Here is a 27,712-nt window from a genome sequence, read left to right as displayed (position 1 = left end):
CAGTGGATCATCTCAAAGAGGTGACGGACTTGCACTTATTCACCCTCTCTTTCTTCTATCTATTTTGAAAAATGTTATAAGAACTTCTAATCTTGAGGAAACACTGAAGACCAGACAGTGACTCATCTTTGGACAATGATGATCTCGGCCAATTCTTGTCTGACTTTTTGTCTTAAAACCTCTTAAACTTTCAAACTTTCCTACAAGAAGATACTTACAAAGAAAAGAGAAATATATAAATAATCAGGAGCGGCGTCAGTATATTTTAATGGGGACAAGGCCATCTAAAAGTAACGCTTTTTTCAGTTGAGTATTAAGAATATTATTGGGTCACATGACCCAGACCCTTCATTTTATACTTTTCCTTTTCCCTTTTTCTTCCCCTTTGGTCCCAATGTTCTCAGTTTTTTTTCACCACTTAAGAACTTCTAAGGGCGGTCGCTCCTGCAGCTCCCCGTTGCGGCGCCTCCCCAATTCACAAATGATATTTTGCTCTTATGTAGCGTTTTCAAACATTCTAAGGTATACTTTGGGTGCCATGACATTTGCTCCGACGACAATTGCTCCGCTGTAGATTCCACATATTAATCAAATGACCACTTCAACGCTGGATTTAATACTCTAGCCTATCCTACAAATTACACGCCTCTTCATTTACTATATTTCAACCCTTACCCCTATATCTTACACGAAATGAAGCCCGGAGCAATTGCCGCCGAAGCAAATGTCGTAACTTGGGTATGACATCAGCCTCGCAAAGTTCAAGGTCAGTCGATCTCAACTTTTTTCGTTCATAACTCAATCATTAAGAAGGCTTATATTTCAAATGATAGATTATACATACATCTGAACAAATAACCAAATGAAATAGATTCGATCATATCACTGTCAAAATAGCAATCCACTCTTTTATACCTTAACGTCATGAGCCAAAATTCTGATGTCAAAAATTTCATACGGTTCCGATTTCGCGAAGCGAACGAGGCAAAAAAATGCACATTCGAAAATAGATTATTGATTCTTTGAGCAGATATTTAGATACTTTGATGTTTTATATTTTTATTTCTAAGAACATGGGTTCCAATTAGCCAGATGTTCTAGAAAATTTGATACGAATTTTGGTTAAACAACAATAGAACGAATTAACCCTCCCATGTAGGCCTATACCACCGCTGCCCCTACCTCAAAAGTATACCAGTAATCGCGTTTCTTCTTTTATTTTCAAAATTGTCATTTCAGTTCATTTCCCGATCCTTGAAAAATGGGTTTGTCCTCTAAAACAATTCTAATGACAACCTCGTGCCCGCCCGCCCCCCCCCCCAAAAAAAAAACCCGATGATATTCCCAACATTATATTTTATCAATGCAGTAATCATTAGCACAGTAAAAAAGTAGTCATGTGACCCATACGAAAGTTTGTTGATACATCTAACGCATGTCCTTAACCTTGGCCTACTTGTGAAAGTAGGTTGGGTCACTCCCAAGTGCATGATGGGAACAGAAGTATCAGGTTGCCAAATTCCAATCCCATTTTAATCCACCGTTCTTATCTTTCTCTTATTTTTGTAGTCAGCGAACTTATAGTTCGTTCAGACCATTCGCCTGCTTATTCAAGAAATTCGGAACAGATATAATTCAAAATTTGTTAAGATTTGAAGATTTTTTTTTCATTTCTATCACATACAAATACAAATCAAATATGAGCACACATCAACTTACAGGCCATTTAATAATAATAATAATAGCATAATCATATTATAACATAATCATTATGTATTAAATAATGCCAAGTGAGAGGATTTTGTTTGATGTGCCAACAAAAACGACGTTTTTTATTTATGATATTGATGTCCTGTAGAATAATCATATACGTTAACGGTCCCCGCATAAATAATTGCAATTATGCATTTTGATAAAACGAACGGTCACATTTGCTGTGTTTTGCGAGTGAGAGGATCATGCCCCCACGTCTTAGTACTCTTGGTGCCCTCTCCCCAATGACATGGGACTGGTTACGACACTACATTCAAAGAAAAAACCTTTTAAATTGTCAAGTTTTGCAGTATTATAACTTTTGTGTTTGTTTGCGTTTTGATTTGATTTTTTTCTGTTGCTCTAATGTAGAAAATGTATATTTGCAACGGGTGTGTTTCTCTGTGAGTTCTGCTATCCTTACATTTCTTTTATGACTTTTACAGATATTAAGGAAAAGGATATGTAAGAAACAAACCGAAAATACAAGTTCCTTTAGTAAATAGGCCTATAGTTTGACGACAATTCGACTATAGTCATTTGACCACCGAAATTCCTTAGGCCACCAGAAAAAAAAAACGAAGAATGATCAAGGTTATAATCTAAATATTAATTGATATTCCCAAGTTTAAATCTCATACTCCGCATTTTGAAGTTCAAAAACATTGTCAAATTCCAATGTCAATATTTATAATTTTATATGTAAGAATTTTTCTTTTTTATCGTTTGTCGTTTTGGATCTGTCGTTGTTACATGTTTGATGTGACAATGATGTAACACCTTCGTGTGTCGATCCGTTATCTATGTTTTGAGAGGCAAAATATGAAATTTGTTTATTCCTTAAAGATTTAGGGGGAAAAGGCTTCCATTAAACATTTGTCTTCCACATCTTCAGATGCACGTGAGATTTTGAATTATACATGACAACGAAACGGTGATTGGTATATACACAAAAGTCCTACAGATTAATCGATATACTTTGTATATAATCTTCCATAAAATGGATGTGTATTGTTCTGAGGCACACTGTAAACTAGGTTTTTACAAAGAGAAAGTGAGCCTTCGGAAATGTTTTAGACAGGATAATTGTCAGATTTTTTAAAATCTCATTTGAATGACAGAATTTCGTGTGAAGTTCATTGTAGGACATGGTAAGTTACCATAAAATAAACAAAGCGCCTGAGTAGAAAATATATAGTTTATTACAAGGTGACATTGTAGAGGGCTTACTAAATTAATTCGTTACAAAGACTAAAAATCATGATGACTTACAAGTACGTACCTCAACCGTGTTTCTTTCAATGCAAAATAAAGATAAAACTTCAGATTGTTTATAGTTTCCATAAACGTGATAAGGATATAGGGATTGGACTAATACTAGAACATATTACAACTTATATTATATAAAATAGATTTCAAAATAATAAAGCATACTTAACATAAAAAAGAGAAGGGTACTTGTCCAAAGTTGAACGAGACGTTTTGGAAAATGAAAACTAAATAAAAAATAAATCATTTGATAGATTTATTATTAAAAAACGGACAAGAATTCATAGTTAAAAAATGTCATATTCCTTTTTTATAGATATACCTTACGTAAAATTGTTTAACGTATTCCGCAAACTAAAATATGTTTAGCTTGTGTGCCTACATTAATTAGCTCAGAAAAGAAGAAACACGGTTACCAAATTAAGGATAAGGAGGAGGTACATATATTCACGATTTCAGATAATTTATTGTCATGTAAAAAAAAATACACAAAATCTCAAATCTTATTGACTTTAATATATGATAGTAGTATACGGATGAGATATATGCCTGTGTTGCAACTAACTCTGTTCTCCTAACATTAAAAAGAAGACGTCACACTGCGTGGTGTTTTTCAATGTAAACCCTAAAAATTCTAAATAGAATATTCCAGCTGATTTCCCAAAGAAAATACTTTATTTTTTCTGTAAATATAACTTGATTGGATATGAAAACTTGTATTTTGAATGGTAACTTCAAAGTAGGACGCAGTTAAGAACTTTAGTCTCGTCCATCATCCACCCCTTATAGGTTAGAGACTGTAGGAGTAAGTTGATGAATCTATATGATTCCCCAAAGAGAATTGATTATCGATTATATGATTTTCACCTCATCTTTTTTTCACGTGATAAGAAAGGGAAGTGAGAACCTAGGAAAAGAGGAAATTGTTGAATCCTGTATCTAATCTTGTTTTGAGATTGCGCAAAAGAGTTGGAAGGAGATCAATGGCCTCACCGAAACATCCTTGAGCGCTGCGCCTTTCACGAAAAAAGTATCACTTACATCAGTTTATTTTACTAAAGCTTTGATTTGTTATATTCCACTTCTCTTGCTGTGATTTTATCTTTATTCTAATCAACAGATGTGTTATTGCCACTGTTAAAATCGGGGTCCCATCTTACGAAGAGTTACGATTAATACAATCAAGCTCAACTGTATGGAAATCCATCCATATACCATATTTTTTTATACAGGAAATTTGTAGTAAATAATCAGAATCACACTGAATTTTCAAGAGAATGAAGAATGTAAGCATATTATTCAGAAAATATTCCGAACTTACACACTTGTTACATGTTGATGTTCTTGGCCGTCCATATATCGGATCAATCGCAAGTCTTTGGAAGACAGGGCCCCTGATGTCGTATTTTTAATGTGGTAAGGGCCGCTAAAAAATGATTACTTTTCAGATGCACAAACAATATAATAACGGTAACAGCAGCAGCAGAAGACTAGCGTTCTGGTCCAAGAGTAGTATGTCGTACATGTAATACATTTTTTTTTCTTTAGTGCAAACGCGAAAGACATAAATTACATGCCAAGGTAATTTCTGATAGCAAAACAATTTGTTTGTGTATCAACTTCATCATTTCCCAATCCCTTTGGGATGATTATCTTCCATAATGTTTACCTCATGAACAGAAATTATCATTTCTGAAAATGAAGTGATAATTTATAGACAGAATAAATGCGAACATTGAGAACAGAAGAAGAAGAAAGTGGTATTAGAATATGTAGCATTAGTTTTTTGTCAGCTGTGCGTGCGTATAGTGTTGGTTTTTTGCCATCAGTGGCGTAACTACGGGGGGCATGGGGGGGCACGTGCCCCCCCAATCGGCTGGCCAAAAAAAAAAAAAAAAACGGGGAAAAGGAGAAAAAGAGGGAAAAAGGAAGAGAAACCTAGTGGGGAAAGAAGAAATTGTTGTTTATCATAGTGTTATATTATGTTATATAACATAAGAAGCATTTTTCACAACTTTATGAAACATTGCTTAATTGTGTCTTCATTGTTCCTGGTGCTCGCATAGACTTTTTAACAAGACATATAAAACTGCTGTACTAACGCCTCCCGTTTTCAAATCAATATACAACAAAATAATATATTTCCTCGCAATTAGAGTTATTATTGTTTTAAGTAGTGATATATTCTTCTTTTTCATGACTACTGAAAGTTATTGCCCTATTTTAGGGTCTTAATATAAAACATTTCCTGTCCGTGCTAAAGGCCCGGTCACATATAGCCCGACGCACGACCAACGCACTGAAAATTGGAAAATAGGGCCAGTGCGTCGTTGTGCGCTCAACTCCTGTCAGAATTTGTGAAAGGCTAGCGAACTTGCATCGAATACATAACATATTGCTAACGCGCTGCGCGTATACTGGACGCATTTTGACCGTACACAGAGCGCATATACAAAACCTCCCAACGAATGCACCACGTATTGCGAGCTTGTTGAACGAATGGCTAGCGCTGGGCTAGCGCATGCACTGCGCATTCAACGCGCAGCCTGCGACCGAAAACTTCCAGTCACGTGACTGTGGCTGCAAAACTAAAAAGAACCTCAAGTCAGATGGCATCTTCGACCTCGGGCCAGATGACACCCAGGGATATGAATACTCCTACTATGTCTGGTGCCGGTGAGAATCAGTCTTGATCAAGATTGGGAGGGACGCTATGGAATGATGCACAAGGACAGTTGTGCTTTTTAATGCATATTTCATTGTTAATGTTTAATTGAAATAATACGCTTTGTGTTTGCCCATTTCTCACGTGGACAGTGCAGATTGAAAACAAGTGGTAATAAAAGTCTTGGAAAATGATTTTTTATCAACCTCTCATTTCAACTGTTAAACAATGTGCTTCGTATTCGATTCTAATATTCCAAAAATGTCAAAAGAGAAAGCGTTAGTTATTAAACATAGTAAAATGTTTATTACACCTTCGATTTTGTCATTCTCATTACAACACGTTTTGTTTAATGTGCAGTAGATTAGAAACTATCCTCCTTGAACAAGTCCCTAAGTTCAAGTTTCAGTGCTTGTAGGCTCTTTTTTTTCTTTTAGTTTTTCTTCGTTTATATTGTTTGAACTATTGATTTGCTATTTACCGGAATATTAATAATGAAAACTAATGTAAGGGGGCTTGCCAAGTAAATGATATAAAAAATTGAATGCAAAAGATTAAGACAAAGATTTTAATGTTATAGAAATGCTAAAATAGAAAACACTAATGATGATTTTAGTTTATTCCATTTCGGTTTTGTACCCCCCTTCCTTCCCCTCAATAAAAAAAATGATGGGGGTATTAACTTTTGCAAGGCCTTTAATAAAAACAATTAGTGCATTGAATAAATACAGCACAGTCCTGTTTCTTGTCAAGCTACAATAAGTGTGTTTATTAAACTTACTCTTCTGCAGCATGCAAGTTGGATTTACACAATATAAAAGGCGACATAATAATCAATGAAATGGAAATATAAAAACGCGAATACATTTAGTTCTTGAAATAGACAAAATATAATTACATAATTAAAGAGAGGTCATGAATAATGAGAAAAAGATAAAGAATAGGAATTGAAAGGGATATCAGGAAAGTGGAAGCAGAAGTACATTAGAACACATTTGGTAAAAAAGACTGACGTGATATCCAGTAAAAAAAACAAATACGAAAAACCCTATAAACAACTGTATACATTAATTTTGTAGAAAAAATACTAAGTTATTAAGAAAATATATTTTGTTACTTACAATACCAAAGAAAAATAGTTTGAAAATATTTTATATCTAAAGCAGTTTCAATTTATCAGGCAGGGAAAACACAAGTTATTTTTTGAAAAAAAAAATGCCGGCATATCTGAATATTATCAATGTACATAATATTTTTAATACTTTACAAAGAAGAGAGGGGAAATATGAAAAAAGCTAATAGACACATGTAGAAGAAAAGGGTGTGTGGATTTAATAATAAAATAATAATAAATAATAACGTTTTATTTACCCAGGGTAGCTACCTCAGTTAGGAAACTGCTCTACCAGCGGGCCCTGCATAACATAAGATATTATTATTTCCCTTCTCCAATCTAAATGCTGAGCGCCTTGCAAGAAGGCAGAAGGTCCCATTTTTATAAGTCTTTGGTATGACTCGGCCGAGGATCGAACCCACGACCTCCCGTTCATGAGGCGGACGCTCTACCACTGAGCCACCATGCCCAGATTTGTCTTCAAATGTTACATTTGTTTCCTTTCTCCTTCTGGAGACTTGTAGTTGGTGAATAGTCAGTGCCATTAGGTTATGCTTATGTTGAAGAACTGCAATTTTATATTTCATTTGAGTGTCAGGATCATCCATCTTCCGAGGAGATTCTTTCGAGGGCTGGAGGAGAAGTGATGAGGAGTTGGTGCCGGATCCACTTAAATGTCATATGACTACACGCTAGGCCAGTGTGGCCAGCGCTCAAAATGAAATTATGCTAGGGAGGACCGCAAAATTATGCTAAAATTATGCCAAATGAAATAACAACATGGAGCAGAAAAAAATACTAAATTACGCTAAAATTTATGCAAAAATGGGTGAGATGACTAAACAATTTTTTGAAATCAAATGAAATAAATAAATAGGTCTATATAAATAAAATAAAAACTATTAAAAAAACAAAAAATTGAAAAACAAAATTTGATTTTTTTTTTAAATTATAAAATCAAATATAAAAAAATAATAAAAAAATTGGACAATTCAATTACAAAAAACAATTTGCTAAGTAGATGCAAAACTGCTTGCAATGACTTGCACGGTTCTCATGCGCTGGGAGAAGCCTGAAAGAAGGGGCAGGGGGTATGAAAACCTGTATGTATCTTGTCCAGATTGTGAAGACTTTAAAAAAAAACATAAAAATATTGGCCTGAGCCCCCCCCCCCCACACAAACACAAAATGCATCCAGCCTTGCATCGCCACTCACACCCTGCCTGTCTTTATTCTAATCTTTAATAAACAGAATAGTCAAGCTTGCTGAAAAGGGGTATAGTTCTATATTCAAAATAAGATTTTTAGATCCTGCATGGGAATACTTGGTTGAAATAGTAACTGAGGGGGAAACTTTCTTGTAGTAAGCATGTAAAATTCATGTTATATCTTTTTTTTCTGAATGATGCTGCAGGAATTGCTTCAAATCTATAAAAGACAACAACATTATTAAATATTTCTGTCTCAAATTTTGTGACTGCTTAAAATAAAATTTAAAAATGGTATATTTTTTTTCTCAACCCATTTGTTCCCTAACTGCGATTATGACATCATGAATCAACATCTGTCATGCACAACTGAATTACAACCAGAGAAAGAACAACACAAAATGACGCATATATTTCCATATATGTCTGGTATAATTATTGGCATCTGCAGCTTATTTGTGAGGTATTTTCACAGAGACCCTGAGTCAACATAAGTATTTTTATATAATCTATAATGTGTGCATGCACAAAATGAAATACCTCAGACTTCTGACCTTTAAACTCATGACTTAATATCAAATCTATATACAAGCATAACAATGCATCTACCAACATGTATAACAATTACATAGCTACCAAAATTCAGAAGCAGATAACAGTCTTACTTCATGAAAACAGGAGTACACATGTACTTGCCAACTGAATACATTTTACATGGGAATGACCGACATATAAGCTAGATTCTGCAATTCGCACACTAACGGGAGGGAGTACCTCTTTTTGGTTTTGAATAGAATTGGTTGAAAGGCTATGCAGTTACTTAATAAGGTATAACAAGGCATGTATATTTGTTGTCAAAGTTTGCAAAGCATATGAAAATAACTACAAAAGTAAAGTTTGAGGTATAACAAGTCATCAAGTTTGAGGTATGGCAAGGCATCTCATAGCAAAATTCAAGTGTAATGTATAAAAAAAGACAAGTGGAAAGACAGCAGCAAGTTTCATGTATGTATATCAAGGTATCAAGGAGTTTCAAGTTTAACGTATAAAAAGGCATGTGGAAAGTGAAAACACAGAAGTCAAGTCAAAGGTCCAACAAGGCATCTGATGACACATGTACCTAAACCATTCAAGTTTATAAGGTATATCAAGGCATCTGAAAACACCTACAACATTCAAGTTTAAGGTTTAACAAGACATCTGGAAAAAAAAGTTTAAACAAATTTCGAACATCAATTCTAAAAACAGATAATTAGACTTGCCAGTGGCGTACCGTGGGTCACGGCATTGGGGGGGCACCAGCAAAAATTTCGGGTCACTTAGAGAGCGCGCGAAGCGCGCTCAGTTGTCAGGTATACTGAACTAATAGAGATATTTTAAGGACATGCAGTGCCATCAAACGAATATGTATCTCACTGATTAAATAATGCGAGCGCGAGCTGAAAATTTTTGATATTGAGGGCTAAAAATTGACATTACAAGCGAATTGTTTTGTAATCATGATACTTAACTGTCTCGTTAAACAAACAATGCAAGCTCGAAGCGCGAGCTAAAATTTTTGTATATACTGACCCTAAACAAGGAAATTTTAAGGATTTTAGAATCCATTAAGAGTATAAATATCTCACCATAGTCATCTAATGCTATAGTGCCATCCTTTGCTGATTTTGTTAGAATTACATCTAAACACAGTCATGAAGCACCTTTTGTAGTCATGTAATCATGATTATCATACGTATCTTACTAATCAAATACTGCAAGCGTGAAAGCGCGAGCTGAAAATTTAGGAAATATAGACCTGAAGAGGGGCATTCTAAGGGTTGTTTGTAGGAATTCTCTAAGACCCTACGTATTTGACTAACCAATATTGCGAGCGCGAAGCGCGAGCTGAAATTTTTGTATATATTGAACCCAAACATGGATATTTTAAGGACTATAGTTACGAATCCATTAAGTCAGAGTAGGCCTATACATATCTCACCATAGTAATCTAATGCAAGTGCCAAGTGCTTGCTGATTTTGTTAGAATTACATCTAAACACATGGAGCACTTTTTGAAGTCATTGTAATCATGATTAGCATACGCATCTCACTAATGAAATACTGCGAGCGCGAAGCGCGAGCTAAAAAATTTTTTATATTCAGATCAGAAAAATTGACATTTTAAGGACTGATTTTAGGAGTTCATGAAGAGCAGAAATCTCACCAATCCACTAATGCGAACGTTAGCACGGACAGGAAATTTTTTATATTAAGACCTTAAAATAGGGCAATAACTTTCAGTAGTCATAAAAAAGAATATATTACTACTTAAAACAATAATAACTCTAATTGAGAGGAAATATATTATTTTGTTGTACATTGATTTGAAAACGGGAGGCTTTAGTACAGCAGTTTTATATATCTCGTTAAAATGTCTATGTGAGCGCCAGGAACAATGAAGACACAATTAGGCAAATAATGTTTCATAAAGTTGTGAAAAAATGCTTCTTATGTTACATAACATAAGATAATACTATGATAAACAACAATTTCTTCTTTCCCCCACTACGTTTCTCTTCCTTTTTCCCTCTTTTTCTCCTTTTCCCCGTTTTTTTTTTAGCCAGCCGATTGGGCGGGGGGCACGTGCCCCCACATGCCCCCCCCCCCGTAGTTACGCCACTGAGACTTGCTATTGTATTTCAAAAAGTTGAATTTCGCAGAATCAAAAAGAACGACATGACTTCGCACAGATATCGTAGGGAATTGTGGGACGGGAAAAAATGTTTAATGCATGAGGACATGAATAAAACATTAGCGTTTTATCCAATCATACAAGTGCATTATGCGTATTTTGACTTCATTATCATGAATTAAACATTGACCTTCCAAAATCAACCTTCAAATTGGCCAAATGGCAGCCATGTTTGTTATGTACAAAACCTATGGAAAATAAAAAACGCGCGAAAAGAGTTGCCTCTCTAGGAGCTTACGTATACGTAAGATCGTATCTCTGTGTGTTGACTGGTGTTGACACACAGAAATACGATATGCATACATGCCTTCCAAAGGAAGGCATACTGTGTGTAGTGTTGAGAGCTAGAGAATTATGGAGTACGTGTACGAGTTTGAGTTTAAATTTTGGACAACTCACCCGGTAGACAACTCAGTCACCCCGAGACCGCTCATCCGGCCTCGGTTCAGCAAGGGCAAGTCGTCTCACATTTTGTAGGGTCGGGGAAAATTGTTTCACCAAAAAAGTCCAAATTATGCTAAAATTATGCTAAATTTTGTCAAATTATGCCAAGCATAATGCCAGATGCTGAAGTGGTCCAAATTATGCCAAAAAGCATAATTATGCCAACTCTGGCAACTATGGGCTAGGCACACGCCGGGTATAGGTTATGAACACGCAGGATACACGTTGTGTGCGTTAGAGACACGTTCAGCACTCGTTCAGCATTCGTTCAGCTCGTTCATATTCGTTGTGTGTTCGTTGGAAAGCACGTTATGTGTGCGCCAGTCGTTCGTTCGAAATCAGCCGCCGAATACTCAACGTAGGCTCAGCGTACGTCTAACGTTGGTCTAGCGCGCTTTGCGAATGTTTAGCGAGTTCATGGCGTATAGAGTCATGCGTCGAGCTCTGCGCATAGTTTTGAGCATGCTCAAAAAATCACGACGCACAAGCGAAGAGCGTCGAATATATAACGTTGGTAAAACGCGCTCGTCGAACGCTTAACGAACAATAGCGCAGATCTAGCGAGTAACAACGCATTGACCAAAACAGCAAAAATTCAACACGTGGGACATGCGCCCCTCGTGCGTCGCCTATATGTGACCGGGCCTTAACGTTCGCATTAGTGGATTGGTGAGATTTCTGCTCTTCATGAACTCCTAAAATCAGTCCTTAAAATGTCAAAATGTCTGAATTTCCTAGATTTTCAGCTCGATCTTCGCGCTCGCAGTATTTCATTAGTGAGATGCGTATGATAATCATGATTACAATGACTTCAAAAGTGCTCCATGTGTTTAGATGTAATTCTAACATCCAACTCGCATTAGATGACTATGGTGAGATATGTATACTCTGACTTAATGGATTCGTAACTATAGTCCTTAAAATATCCATGTTTTGGGGTCAATATATACAAAAATTTCAGCTCGCGCTTCGCGCTCGCATCATTTGGTTAGTCAAATACGTAGGGTCTTAGAGAATTCCTACAAACAACTCTTAGAATGCTTCAGGTCTCTATTTCCTAAATGTTCAGCTCGCGCTTTTGCGCTTGCAGTATTTTATTAGTAAGATACGTATGATAATCATGATTACATGACTACAAAAGGTGCTTCATGACTGTGTTTAGTTGTAATTCTAACAAAATCAGCAAAGGATGGCACTAGCATTAGATGACTATGGTGAGATATGTATACTCTTAATGGATTCTAAAATATAATCCTTAAAATTTCCTTGTTTAGGGTCAGTATATACAAAAATTTTAGCTCGCGCTCGCATTGTTTGTTTAACGAGACAGTTAAGTATCATGATTACAAAACAATTTGCTTATGTCAATTTTTAGCCCTCAATATAAAAAATGTTCAGCTCGCGCTTCGCGCTCGCATTATTTAATCAATGAGATACATATTCGTTTGATGGCACTGCATGTCCTTAAAATATCTCTATTAGGTCAGTATACCTGACAACTGAGTGCGCTTCGTGAGCTCCCTAAGTGACCCGAAATTTTTGCTGGTGCCCCCCCAATGCCGTGACCCACGGTACGCCACTGTTTACCATAGCATACTTTAGATTGCGGTCAAAACAGACAAATATGAAAGAGATTTAAATGGGTTTCCCTCAAAATCTTCCAGGTGTCAATATTTCGATGACACCAACTTTCAGTTTGTTTCCGGTACTCATAAACCCTGGCTACCTGCCACCAATCTGAAACAGGTTGATATCATTGGGCATGCTAACTACTTTTCGACCTTTGGCCATTCGAAGTGGCGAACTTTTGGGAAAGAAAGATCTGCTTTTATAATGCTGTTGATATTTTGTCGGGAAACCACATGCATGTCATATCGTTCCACAGGTTGGACTATTTGTCTTTATCTTGCTGTTGTTGAAATTTCGATGCTGATTAAGAAATCATCATCTGTACAATTTGGTTGTGGAACACATGTGAGGATCACCTTGTTTCATTTTGGCTATTTCTTAAAGTTGGACTGCATCTATTGATTGGATATGGTGTTATTGTCTAGAAATTACATATCATTGTGATAGAACTGGTGTGATAACCTCTTCAGAAACAACGAAAGTTTTAGAATAATTAAGCCAATAAGAGCAGCTAAGCTACAAGGCAACGTAAGAAAACATATTTGGTCGGAGGAAACACTTATGCAAATGCATTCCGGATAATCTTGATCTTCTCAAGACGAGGCGCTTCGCTGAAATGCATGAAACTGATCGACACCCAGAATAAGTGAAACGTCATTTTAATTATTGGAGATGATACACATGTCCCAGTCAGATTTATTACCAGCCATCGTTAACTCTACAGCGTCAAACATGTACTCTAACATCTGCATCAAATGTAAATTTCACATTGTGTTAGTTTTAATTTGTGCTTTTCTTTCCCGGGCTACAAGTCTAAACACCCCAAGCGCAAATGCTATCGTAGTTGATGGCCCAGCAGTAACTGAGGGTGATGACATCATGCTCTCATGCGCTGTCTTCAATGTCTCGGGAGAACGCGCAAGGACGTTTCGAATGGAATGGCGACGCGATGGCGTCGTTTTGACGCGTGGCCAACGCGTTATGTCCCCCGATACTCGTTACAGAGTGACTATGATAGCCGGAGTTGCCGACCGTCGGGACTTCGTTCTTCACATTGACCGCGTCAATCGGAACGATACCGGACAGTACGTATGCTGGGTTGTAGTTCGCGATTGGTTTCCAGAGATCCCTGCCAAACGGGCTAGCAGTTCTGTGGACTTGACAGTGCGGTACTTCCCGCGTCATCCTCGCTGCTTCCACGATGGGTTTTCAGATATATTTGTAGAGCGGACAGAAGTACGTTTTGTTTGCCAGGTTCCACTTGGAGAACCGGTCGTAAGAACAAGATGGATGGGTCCAAACGACATGGTTCTCTTTGCTCACGAAAATCGAGGAGACAACGACATCTATAACATTTTAACCTTCCAGGCGTCCTCAGCGCACGATGGTATGGTGTTCACGTGTGAGGTGTCGAGCGATGCTGAGGTGTTTATTGGTATTTCATCTAGCTGCCAGGTTGGACCAATCGAAGTCATCCCAGGTGAAATTCAGACCGACCCCATCTACGCCATCTCAAGCTTTAGCGAGTATTCCGTCAATGTTGATAATGCAGCTTTCAGCGAACTGGCGCCGATTCCGTGGACAACCCCCAGGATTGATCATCTTAATAGTACTGATCCTCTTAATAGTACTGAAGAGGATGTGCCACCGGAAGTTTCAATTCCTTCAACAACCCCAAAACTTGGAGAATCCGAAAAAAGTTTTCCCATTGAAGAAAGTGCTAACTCTGCCAAGCTAGAAGTTGGTCTTGCAGTTGTGATGGTATTGCTTCTGATGTCAGCAGTGTTGAATGTGTGGCTTGGTTACAAGGTTTTCAAAGCAAGGTCGAAAATCAAGGACGAAAATGAACATGATCCCCATATGGTCCCATCTATTTGTAGTGGTGTCAGCAATGAAGAATATATGGACATGCAGGATCATAGGAACTACGTGAACGAAAGTGAATTCTATTCCACTATCACAGGGGAAACTGCAAGGCCTATCGACGTACAATATGCCTCTCCTCGTGCTTCTGTAGTTGTGGCCTCTGGTATGTCGCCGGGGAGAAGTATACAAGTGCCACATCGGTCGAACAGTATCTACGAGAACCTCAGTGGAAGGCCTGTTACACCTCCCAGGTCTAAAAGAAAAAGCCGCCAATACGAAGAACACATTGTTTAATGGAAAAACATACAAAGATCGGTAAAAAGTATATGTCCAATCGCTTAGGACGGCAAGTTCAATATTAAAGTTAAAGCTTTCAGACTTAATTTTAGAATGTCAAGTGGAATCATATTTGGGTACCGATGTTGCTACCACTTTTACACAAGGAATGGAAATGACAAATCAAAATGAAATTTGAAATCTTTATTGACATGATTAACTACCCGTGGTTTTGTGCAAATCATTGAATTTAATTTCGAGTCGTTAAACCGTTCAAAAATAGAAGTGTATCGATTGAAAATGTCATAATGTATTATCACTTGCTCTAGAGTAACAATATAGTCCCTTTTGTTGTTTTAGACTGTTCCTGAAAATACGAATAGATACCCGTTTTAACAGATTCCACCATTAAAAGAATATACCATTTTCTAACATTGTATGTACACTTATCAAAACAAATTTGTTCTAGACAACCTGAAAGCTTGCCATGTGTTTGTCACACAATGTTACAAGAACGTTCCAAGGAAATATGAAGAGACCTTGTCTTTATAGAGATAATTATTGATATGAAAAATTGGTCACGTATGGTGAATGAGTACATTGTCATTCTCTTTACACTCGCCTTTACTTTACAGAGGAGCGGCGATGATGATCATATTTTTAAAGAACCAGTCAGACTTGGGTTCCGTAGCAGAACGAATATCGCGTTCTTGATTGGCTGAAAATCTAATTGCGTTTATATTTCGTGGATTAAATATTGGTTGCATCTTTTTATACAACAGCCCCCGCCCCCTTATCTTTCAAAAAAGCTTGTGAATTTAAGAGAAGCAATCGAGCTTTCAAATATTTGTTAAAAATTACTTTATAGAGATACATTAAAAGAAACAATTGAAAGGTTTATAATGATTTGATGATTGATAAAAGAGAATTGGACAAGTGTGGTATATAAAGGACAACCGATTCAAATAACCATGCTATTAAACGAAAATTTGAATTTGAATTTGAGCATTTGAATATTTTTTACTTTTTATACTTATTAAAAGTTGTCAACTGAAAACATTCCTAACAATGTGATAATGCCATGACTTGTTTCATGTAACAAGTGTATTTTGTTTGTCATGTAAATGATAGATTGAGAGAAGAAACTGATATTTTCATGAACTTTAATTAATATCATTTGTGTCTCAGGAATGCATCTATTGTAAATACGATTGATAGCAAAGTACATTTACATAGATGGAATGAACTGTAAATAAATGGTATATACCTATTAGACATTTATAAAACAATCATTTCTATCTCGAGCTCACAATTTATTCTACTTTCACAACTTGTCCCGATGTACCAAAACTTTGACACCATTTCCTTGCACCCTGAAAATGAGGTTAAGGCATAAAACAATGCTATTTTTGTAATCACTGGTTCAATGAATGAGTGAATATCTATTCATGTAATATCATTTTTGTCCATTTTGAAATCCATTTTGATTTAAATTTATTGGCATTACAAATGGTCAAATAAATGAGCATTATTCGCTATACAGGACGTTGACAACTTTATCAACTAAGCAACGTAGCGCAAGGTTATGGACACAATGCCAGAAATCTATAATTACCATTGACATTTACAGGAGTTTCAAAGTGTCTTTATGATTATTAAATTACCGTCTTAACGAGATGGCGATATATTTCATCTTACTCGGTCTACTCAATGCCCTAATCATGTCGTCTGATTTAATTTAAGAGTCGCCCTGGCGGCATAAAAGATCTTTCCAAGTCTACTTTGCAGTAATGGCAAGATACATACCATAGGCTTCTGTCAGACATGAAAATACTATTAAGTCTACATGAAAAAAAATCCCAGAAGAATAATTCGTCATTTCGTCAAGTAAGCTACCCTTTGCTACAATTCCCTTTTATAGCTCTTACCAAAAATACGTCGCTTCATAAATCTCTAATGTTATATTTCCTGTATCATGTTTGTCGGTAAATGTAAAGAGTGCTTTTCACTTTTAGTTTCACGTAGCTTTGTGATTATTTTTGTAAAGGTCTTGCTAGAATCCGGTTGATTTAAGAGTAAAGCAATAATACTTCCTTTTCTGAGGGTCTTAACATTCCCACAGCTTTAGCAAGTCGGTTGTACTTTTCCTTCGTTAGCGTCTTTTCGCAATCAATAAGCACACGCTTTTCAAAGCGCACCAATTCCTTTGAAAATGCAAGTCAAATCACAATGAACAACTAATAGGTATTTGGCGAAATTTAGTGGCATGGGACAGCAGATCATCCGAAGATTCGGACCAGACACTGCAAAATCTCTAGTGTTGATTTACCACCCGCCCGGAATATATTATGTCCACATCAGAGTTAAACAACACATGTTTGGTTTTGGGTTTTACACCAGATAGATGTTTATACAACATCAATTAGTATTAAAACAGCATCGGTTTGATTCCAAACTGGTGTTGTTTCAAGACTTCTATGGTGTGGACATATATAGATTCCGGACTGGTGTTAAATCTACACCGGAGTTTTTGCAGTGGACGAAAAATACAAAAATATCGATTGTCCATATTCCTGTACCACATTGCTATTTCGATTCACCGATTTTCAAATATGGCTGTTTTTGTCATTGAAGTTTTTTTTACATAATTATCTGCGTTATAGAAAGCGTCTGTGAAGTGATTGCGAATGTTCCCTATGAAGGGGCTGTCTCACATTCACACCTTGGTGGTTTAGCTTTTGTGTGCGTCGTGGCCCAGTGGATAAGTCTCCCGACTTTGAGGGTCGTGAGTTCACATCCCAGCCATGGCGTAATTTCCTTCAGCAAGGAATTCATCCACAGTGTGCTGCACTCGACCCAGGTGAGGTAAATGGGTACCGGCAGGAAGTAATTCCTCAAAAAGCTGTGTGCACCTGAATAGGTAGCCTAGCTTAGCCGGGTAATAATAATAGCAGGGTCCGCTGGGAAAACAGTTTTCGGAACTGAAGTGGCTACCCTTGGTAAATATACCGTTATTATTATTATGCCGACATACTGTGTGGCCAGCCGTTTTTCTTTAATTACGGTACGGTACATATCTTTATATCAATCGTTACATTATTGGTTTTAAGAAATTAGGATGAAGAAAACGGCTTGCCAGAGCCAAGGTCCGTAGGCATAAACGTGGAGGGTATCATGAAGGTGCGGAATGGCGACAATGTTTTAATGCTGAATAGATGATGTTAACGATTGGGAATTACATGAACACGAAATTTCGAGTTTGAAAAACTGCAGCCGGACTCAGCCTCCTTTCGGGGAAGATTCATGTTACCGCGCAAAACGCATTGAGAACGTAGTCACATCGCGTTTACGTCCTTACCGCCATCAGTGGGACACGGTTCACGAACTTCACGGCGGTTATAGGGAACCGTCATGAACCGCCATATAAAATTGCTACTGAAACCTGCTGAAAGTAGTTTTATATTACTCTGCCTTAATAAAAAAAAAGAATTGCGTTGCATTACTTCCATGAATTCTTGTGAATCAAGCGTTTTTATTCGAGATATATTAGGGAGTTCTCGCAATCAATACGCAGACGTAAAATGTAAATATGTCGTTTGTCTAGAGTCCAGGACGACACTGTTTTTTTCACCGAATTTCGACGAAGACTGCTTTGTCATGAAGGCCTTTTTGATAATATATTTTCTATGTTGTATAATCCGTCCCCGATTTTTTTGCGAAACTTCCTATTAACAATAAAAATAAAGAATGTGCTCAGATAATTGTACATCTGTAAAACTTGGCTTTAAATAAACATCAATTCTGTTATCTATGCGGGCAAATAGAATTCCTACTGCGTTGATTTTTTTTTAATGCAGTTAACATGCACTCAAATGGACGACTACGCCAATAATTCAAGATCGTATGTACTCCGTTTCGGTGAAGACTATATTGGTGTCGATTCGGCAGACCAAGCAATCAATAGGCTTCTTTTAGTCAGATTACGCCTCATGAACGTTCATTGAACAGAATGACTTTCGAACGCATCGATCAGCTGAGAGCTCGACTGGTGTGACGCGATCGGTAAAACGATGCGCTAGTGCGAGTTTACTGCAGTCAAAATCTCTGACGCAGGTTCGAGAATCGCCTTGAATGATTTTTCAAAATTCTCCCTTTTTATTACAAATTGAGGCAACACTCGTAAGAAATACCAAAAGTCCAAGATTTGTAGACAGATTCAAAGCTTTGTTAGCCCTTATAGTACGGCTATGGGTCTGCCGAATCGATCTGTTTCATTCCATGCAGCTGCCAAATTAGTTAAATAACTATTAAAGCGCTATCTTTCCAGTAATAGCTTTCCTGTGTAGGACGACATATCGTCCCCAGGAGCCAGAGACCTGGCCACTGATTACTTACATATTCAATATTTTGGAATAATGTCAAAACCAGTTTTGTTCTTGACATAGCAACATATGCAAAATGGGTTCCAAGTATTATGGTTTCGTTATTACTAATAGGGTCATGTTGCATTAGAATTTTTTTTTGCCATAGATTTTTTTGTTAATGTTAGTGTCAACGGCATAATTTCATTTGCCAGAGTTTTTATGGCAGAAGTTTTCTACGACAGGCCACAGGTATACGTGCCTGGGAGAAAAATGATTTTGAATCATTTAATTAAAAAGTGTTATCGCTGCAACAAATTTCTTCAATTTTTTTTCTTTATACACTTGCAATTTCAGATAATTAGTAGAACTAATATCACCAATCAATTTCCGATCAAAGCTGATTTAATTCTTATAAGGACTAGGATTTCCCAATCACGTAATAAAATCAAAAGTTTTCAGTGAAGTTATGTAGGCATACCGTGGACCTTTTTAAACAATTGACTCGATGTAACTGATCTAAATATATGACGTGGATCATGGATGAGGTGAGTCATCAAGGATTATTTTCCTTTTGATGTTTGAAAATGCACTTCTCATGAACCTGATAATATCCGGTTTATGATATAGCATTGTTATCGTCCCATTAAAGGGAAGTCAATCTTGATCCTATTTTCCTTCGATATTGTTTTTTCATTCAAATTATATACAAACAAAATATTAACTACGCATATTAATTCCATTCAGCCGCGTTAATACCGAAGGGTTTCAAGAATGATCACGAAAACAAATCATTGGGCCAAAACACAAACAAAAATCAAAAGAATTAAAAGCCTTGCATGTTACTGGTTTTTATTTCAAATACATTGCACACCAACATATACCAGTGTGTTTTTAATTTGGTTGCATGATTCTAAAATATTGCCTAACATTATCTGTCAAAGACTGTCTGCTCATGTCCTTGTAAAATCCAGATGGCAATCGATTAGCTGGCTTGTGAAAGACCAAACATAACAAGATAGATGAAAATAAAACCACCGTAAGGAAATGGGTTTTCTCAGTCTCGGATATATCAACATTTTACTCCTGATGTAATTTTCATCAAAATATGGGCTCATTTAAACTCCGGTGACCTGAGGTTTCGATGAAAATAAACACACCTGGACTTCACCTACATACATGCAATATGCCTTAACCTATTTATACATTTTCCTATTTCTTTCGAAACAAAACACAAAAAGGGAAAACTTGGTATGAAAATTAATCTCGGCGCAATTGTCAGAAAATAGTAGGGAGGCGATGTAAATTGCAATAGTTAATAGTTTTTCTTAATTTTCTTCGACGCCATATATAGGCCTAATTGTGTGCACGCGTTAACATATAAGCTTAAATTTACGTGTGGGTTCGACATTTAACGTCAACTTCCAAAAATTTATATATTTTAAAAATAATACCAAGGAATGTTGCTTCATAGACGGAATGTATGTTATTACAGTTATGATGGAGTGGCTTGTGTATCTCGGCCAATTTCATATTTAACTTGTCTCCAACGCAAGGATTTGTGAGACGCTGTTACGGTAATTCCGAGGTCATGGGTTCGAATCTCTCCTTTGCTGCCAATTCCCACCCCCCCCCCCCCAAAAAAAAAGCAGCCATTTATTGCACAGCAATTTGGATGTGTTGTAACATTAGAGAAAGTGAAGCAAAAAAAATACATTTCTGCCTTTTTAAAGTGTCCTGCCCAAGGATATGAGAGCTGTTGTTGAGTTTCGAACCCCGGACTTCCATGCATATTTATCCACACAACCGCATCACTTCCGAGTAAAACAAGCAATCGTTTTGTTTCATGCGCATACCCTGATGTGTAGGTGCTGGTTTGTGTGTGTGTGTGTGCATGTGTGTTGGGTGTGTGTGCGTTGGGATGTGTGTGTAAGAGAGAGAGAGAGGCAAGCAAGAGATATGGATATACCACACTAACACATCCACCCCACACACTCACTATTCATATATTCCTGCATACCACCATAGATACTAAAACGCACTCACACCCCCCACACACACTCACCCTCACATATTCCTCCTTACCACCTTAACACACAAACACTCATACACCCACGCCATACCATATTCCTACATACCTCAGTAAATACACATACATTCTTACACAGCCACAAGTATACACTAACCTTCACCCACACACACGCACACACACACGCACACACACACATGTACACACGAACGGACACCCACCCTCCCACACATTCGCACCTTCATACATCCTCACTAATTATACTTTGCATTTTTTCAAACTCGCTCACCTACCCCGCCTTAGCTTTATCGGCATTAAATTCACTTTCCTGATCAATAGAACTTATTTATATAATAAAAAAACTAAAGATTATATAAAACAACATCGAAAAGAGACATTGTAGTTTGAAATATATTAGGTTAAGTATTTATTTCAGGGTAAAAGATAAACATCGGCACTTGTAACTTTGCAATGATCTGCATTTTCATAAAGATAAAAATTGTTTCTAAACGCACTCGAGCCTGTCATCGTGAAATCCATTCACCGGTTTCTATTCAGTTTAGTCTGTTCTTTATAATTTTGTGACTCAGTGTAATTCTTTGAAATTTCTAGAATGTAATGCATAAATGAGAATATTTTTGTAACGATTAAACTCGTGAAGCATTGTTGCAATATAATTGTTTGAAATGAATACACCTTTCAGCAACCCCTTCCCTTATGAAAACATAATAAGCTATACAAAATCTCATTTTTAATTTGAATTCCAATTCCGTTTACTTAATTTATTTAGGTGACATCATTTTTTTTAATCTGGTGAATAAAATCGAGTCATAAACTTTATTTATGATCACAAGAATTAATATAATAACATATTACGACTGATTATTATTCACAAAAAGTGGTAATTAGGCAATGGCATTTAAACTTCCATACAGTATAAGTATAGGCCCTATATTATCGTAGTTATATAATTCAAAATAGTCATTAGAAAACAACATATAAAAGAGATTTTTACTCAGATATGGAAATACTTAAAACATATAAAAAAAACACAGATATATATTTACATTATTGGCTTGTTAGAAATCATTCTTCTTTCTTTTTTTCCATAAATCACGCAAAAATGGAACTGTGTCTTTGAATGGTCACAATAAAAGTACGATGTATATTCTATCACTTTTCACCAAATTAACTCAACTTTATCAGTTTATCCATCCCAAATGAAAAGCCTTCAATTGAAATTTCGTTCGTCAGAAAACGACAACTCCAAAAGAGATGAAAATGGGCAAGAAATAAAGTTATTCATTACTATACATCGAATCAATAAACGAGGAAAACCTTTCATACCAGAAGGACTTTTGAAATAGTGGAATGCATACAAGAAATCATCAAAATGCTATCCTTCGTTTAAAACACTAATTCGTTTTTATTTCAAAATACCATTAAACATGTTAAAGGGAATTAAGTTATTAGATCTTACAGAGGAAAATATTTATCTCAGTTGTAAAACAATCCCCCACTCAAAAATAATTCTAGTCACAGCAAAACAGATTAATATTGAAAGACCATCTGAATAGAAATTAACAAAATCCTTATTAATAAAATATATTATACAAAATTTCAACGTCTTTTATCGCAGTAATGTTAACTGACTGCATATTCCCGTTTATCTTCCATTATCTCATGAATTTCATGTTCACTTGTTTGGCCTAAAAACATGAACAGTCCTCACTTTTTTTTTAATTTGGCCTTTAATAGCATATTATTCTTTTTCATTCACTCACATTTAATTAATATTTTTATGATTTTTTTCTTCAAAATAGTCTTGTTTATTTACAGGTAACACATCATAATTTCATAGAATAATTGAAAAACATGGGGTTAGGTGAAAATTACAACCGGGAAAATCACTTACTAGTGCCAGCAGCACACCTGTGGTTGATCAAAAATGTACAATAAATAACGATATACACTATTGAAATATATGTACAGTTATATTGTCCTATATATCTCTCTTTCAAAGTTATTGTAAATATTCCTCTTTTTTACAAACAAAGCACTAAGCGGTGGCCTAAGTGACATGTAAACACACGAAATGTCACCAAAGTGATTTAAAACGACTAATTTAAAGAAAAGTCAAGAATTCTATTCCATTGCATGTTTTGTTCTATGGATAAAGAAAGTCTTCAATTTATACCAAACATTTATTTCTCAAAATGTGTATTGCGAAAAATATTCAGTCCGATATCATTACATAGAACTTAACTAAATTATTGCTGATATACAATAACTGAAATGCCAAATACGGTTGTAAATGACATTCAAGATACCACAGAAAAAATAAGTCACTGTATGTGATTGTTTTTATTACAATATAAAAATACATCGTATTCAAATTGCATCTTTGAAAACAAAGAAATCCCACGTGCTGCTGTACAATTTGACCACCAAATATCACAAAAATTAGACAAAGACTTGACACATACCAATTCTGAGTATACCTTCTACAAATTGTGCTTATCTCTATATAAACTAGAATAATTGCCATGATTGCCGGCTATATAGCTGAGACTCATTTTGCTTTTCAGTCATTATTAATAATACATGTATTTCTTGAAAAGTAGTGATACAATCAAACGTTGAAATGCATAGTATTATTGAATTAGTTCATTGTTCAAGAGAAAGATTTATTTACGCAAGAATATATACAGACATTGTTCTTTCATTGAACATTTTTTTACAAAGTGGCAAATGATGCATCATTATTCGCCAACCATTTCACAATATGTAGGTCAAATATAATTTGATAGTTATATCACGTAAAAGAAATATTAACTTCTGTTTGCTCTATTTTTCGCTGATGAATTCGATGCTAACTTTTGTGGATCTGTCTCTCTTACCATTCAAAATAATTCATTATTTTGTCCATCATCAAAGTTATTTTCAATCATATTCTAAGTTATGCCAGTTGCAGTGTTGAGCCTGGGTAGTGTATATATTTTTTTTATATAGTCGTAGCTGGTTTTGTTAGTGATGGTGGTATTTTTCAAAGAATAGACCGTACTGTGCTTGAAATGCGTTGCCTTGTGTTTGAGGTCCCGAAACACCGGAGTCACTGGCAAACTGACCAAAAATCATTCCTTATCCAAAGCCTCATGGCACAAAATTTGTTGAAAAGCAAATCCAGAAAATCGGACACATCTTTAGTTTTACCCAGTCTGAAACGCGTATTACAGACTTTGCAGATTTAAACTCCGATAGAGTCAGTACAAGACGTGATCTGTCAATACCAAGAATGGCCATTTAGAAATTAAGCTTTAAGATCAAAAGCAGTCAGTATCTGGGTAGAACAAAATACGATATTCTTGGTAGCCCCATGACCTTTACTTCCTCCCATCTTCATCAATATTTCGTGGAAGGAACGGGTCAAACCTTATGTCCTTCATTTCCTTGTCTGGTTTAATGGTCTTTAACCAGCCTCAATTTTTATACAGAAGATACATTTCCGAACCTAGGCTCCGTAAAACGGTTTGCGATGAACTGCAAATGTGAAAGAACCGCACTGATTGGTCCCTGATCCATATGTTAAAAATAATGCGCGTGTAACATTGATGTTGATTGGTCAGTTCATTTAGTAATTGGTCGCTAATCTTTGTGTTACGGAGCCATGATATCAAATAATAGCCAGGATCTCATTCGGGGCAACCGGGCTTTAAGTCGTTCAGTAGTAATCCGGTTCCGGATGGTCGGAAGGAATCACTTTGGTATCATCAGCTCCAGCGCGGTTATAGAGCCATGATCTCGGTTTCCCATCGTCCTCATCAATATCCTGTACATAGACCACGGGGTGGATCACATCTTTCTTCTTCTCCGTCAGAGCAACAGCTGGACGGAATCGAAAAATAATCATATTATTAAGGAAAAGAGTCTGACTTCGGAACTCTTTATTGACAAAATTCTATATAAGTTTCTCAAGTGAAAGAGTATAAATAATTCTTAAAGGAACTCCGGGAAGGAACTATTGTAAAGATGTGATTTCTTTGATATCTTTGTTCTTTGAAAGACACTGTATGAAAAATTGTATGGATAGCTTCAGACATCCACGCGGTATTTATCCGAAACTTACAAGCCCAATAAAATACATTTTTAATGTAAAATCATTTTTCATGGAAATAGATTCGATATTCCGGCCATTACGTAAGAATAATAGCAGTACCCTCTGGGAGAACAGAACGGAACTGAAGTGGTTTCCATGGGTAAATTTATCGCTGTTATTATTATTATCATTATTAATAATATTATTATTGACGACATATGGCGGTCATTTTTTTATCCCTAACTCAAGCAAAGGGGAAAAAGGAATTTATACGGCTAAGCTATCGTGTTTCCAGGTTTCCAGGTCATGGTAATGATGTTTTTTAATTCATCCATCATTTATTATGCAAGTATGAATTTGTAAACAATTCATGATATTTTTGCTTGGAAAACGGGAGAGGTAGCGTACTAATGAGTTTAAGGGGCTTCTAAATATTGAGAATAAGAAATGCATTAAATTGAAGTATAATGCAAAAAAAATATTGTAAAAATTTATTTTTCGACACCCAATGACTGCAATAATAGATGTTTCATTTAAAAACAGAAATAACTTACTGTCTGGCTTCTTGTTAACCTGTAAAATGATGGGTAGAAGAAAGAAAGAAGATATTAAGTTTTAATAGATAAAACAGATCTGAGCTGGAGGGAAATGAGATAATAAAAAATCGAAAAGGAAACAAACCAAAAGTTTGTCTCGTCTCATTGTCGTCTAGAATGCACTTAAGTCAATATTTATTTAGACAAAGAAAATGGACCATTTTGTGACCTTGAAGTCTATACTGGTAAGCTAAATTCGCTCTTGTAGATAAAGAACTATATATATATTTATTTCATTTTTTCTAATATAATTTGTGGGGTATAAGAGGTTTAAGTTCTGGGCTGTCACCCTCCCCATGCACATTCGCGGACCTTGAGAAATAGCCAAATTAAATTTGGAAATGATGATTATAGGAAGATAAATCAAGCTTATTTCATGGGTACAATATCTCTTTTTCTAATTGACCCAATTTCATTAAGAACTTAATGTAATAATAATGCATAATGTAATAATTACGAAAAGTAGTTTAATAAACCTTTAAAAAAGGGCTCATATGTTATGTATAATATTAATAAATTTCCATTTATATCAATGCTCCATTGAACGGGAATTGATATATCTTTGTAAGAAAGAATCTTCCAGATTTTTCAGATCATGACCCTCTTGTGGTAAACAAATTGTCAAAATAACCCTGATATTAATGATAATACTGCTAAATTATTATTGGAAATAGCATATTTTACAATGCTACCATCGCGGCGGGTATTTCATAAAGTTTTCTTAAGTCAAGAGCGACTTTAAGACCGACTGGTAAACCTTTCTTATTCTCTAATAATCACCAATGAACATTAAATGGTGAATATCATTTACCACAAGAAAGGATCACCGGTCGTTCTTAAAATCACTCTTAACCACTCATCTGTATACTATACAGATCAGTGCCATTAACATACGGACAGCTTTATGAAACGTCCTCCGGTATGGTGTATATCCTATAGCTCTTGAGACAAAACATATGTTTAATCACACCTTAAAAAATCAAACATAATTCCCTGGTGTCATGTGCTTCTCTCTGATTGGCTGAAAGTTGAGTTACTTTAGATTTCCTGATCGAGTCGCGTCAATAACGTAAACTTGGCGAAAATGGTCTTAAGCCTATACGTATAACTTACGGGTGGCGCAGTGGAACTTTGAGTTGTGCTGTAAACACTGCTGCCAACACGGGCCACAGCCTCGAGTCTCACCCGGAGACATGCCGGCAGACATGGCTGACGAAGGAGAAACTTGGCCATCTCTTTCTTGATTCGTTCATTACCAAGACAGTGGTATATGAATATAAACATTCCCTGATAGAAAATGAAAGGAACAATATTATATCAACAAGTTACTTTTCAATGATCTATAAATCAACATTTATTTGAAAATTAACAACTTTCTTTAAGAGTAAGGTCTCAGCATTAACTTCAACCAGGTTTTAGCGCGTAAACTCAGCTACAAAGTTTATATCAGCAGTTGAATTATTCTAAAATTTACTATTCATAATGCGATAATAATTCTGTTTGATTTTGCAGTGATAAATTTCCATATGCAATGCTTGAAGATAATTTTAAGAGTAAGCTTCATACAATTCTTATATTCTGTCCATTTCAATTCGATATCATTCAGTGAACTTAATGAAAAGCCATGTAAAAATACACACGTAGTACTTCCAATCAATCAAATTCTAGAGAAA

At 35.9% G+C, this 27,712-nt stretch overlaps 1 protein-coding gene across 1 annotated transcript in view; it reads right to left on the bottom strand.

Moving 5' to 3' along the window:
• Nucleotides 1–24,767: 24,767 nt before the first annotated feature.
• LOC121424361 (latrophilin-like protein LAT-2) overlaps nt 24,768–27,712 on the bottom strand; it is a 41,010-nt gene continuing 38,065 nt past the window's right edge. Inside the window, exons 25-27 of the mRNA XM_041620020.1 lie at nt 27,153–27,326; nt 25,998–26,016; nt 24,768–25,232 (exon numbers count right to left, since the gene is read on the bottom strand). Coding sequence (XP_041475954.1) covers nt 25,069–25,232; nt 25,998–26,016; nt 27,153–27,326 — 357 coding nt within the window. The 3' untranslated portion in view covers nt 24,768–25,068. The remainder of the gene's footprint in view (nt 25,233–25,997; nt 26,017–27,152; nt 27,327–27,712) is intronic.

Source organism: Lytechinus variegatus, chromosome 11 (genome assembly GCF_018143015.1).
Source record: "Lytechinus variegatus isolate NC3 chromosome 11, Lvar_3.0, whole genome shotgun sequence".
NCBI lineage: Eukaryota > Metazoa > Echinodermata > Echinoidea > Temnopleuroida > Toxopneustidae > Lytechinus > Lytechinus variegatus.
Note: the sequence above shows the minus strand (reverse complement) of the source record. Positions and strands in the feature narration are given on the sequence as shown.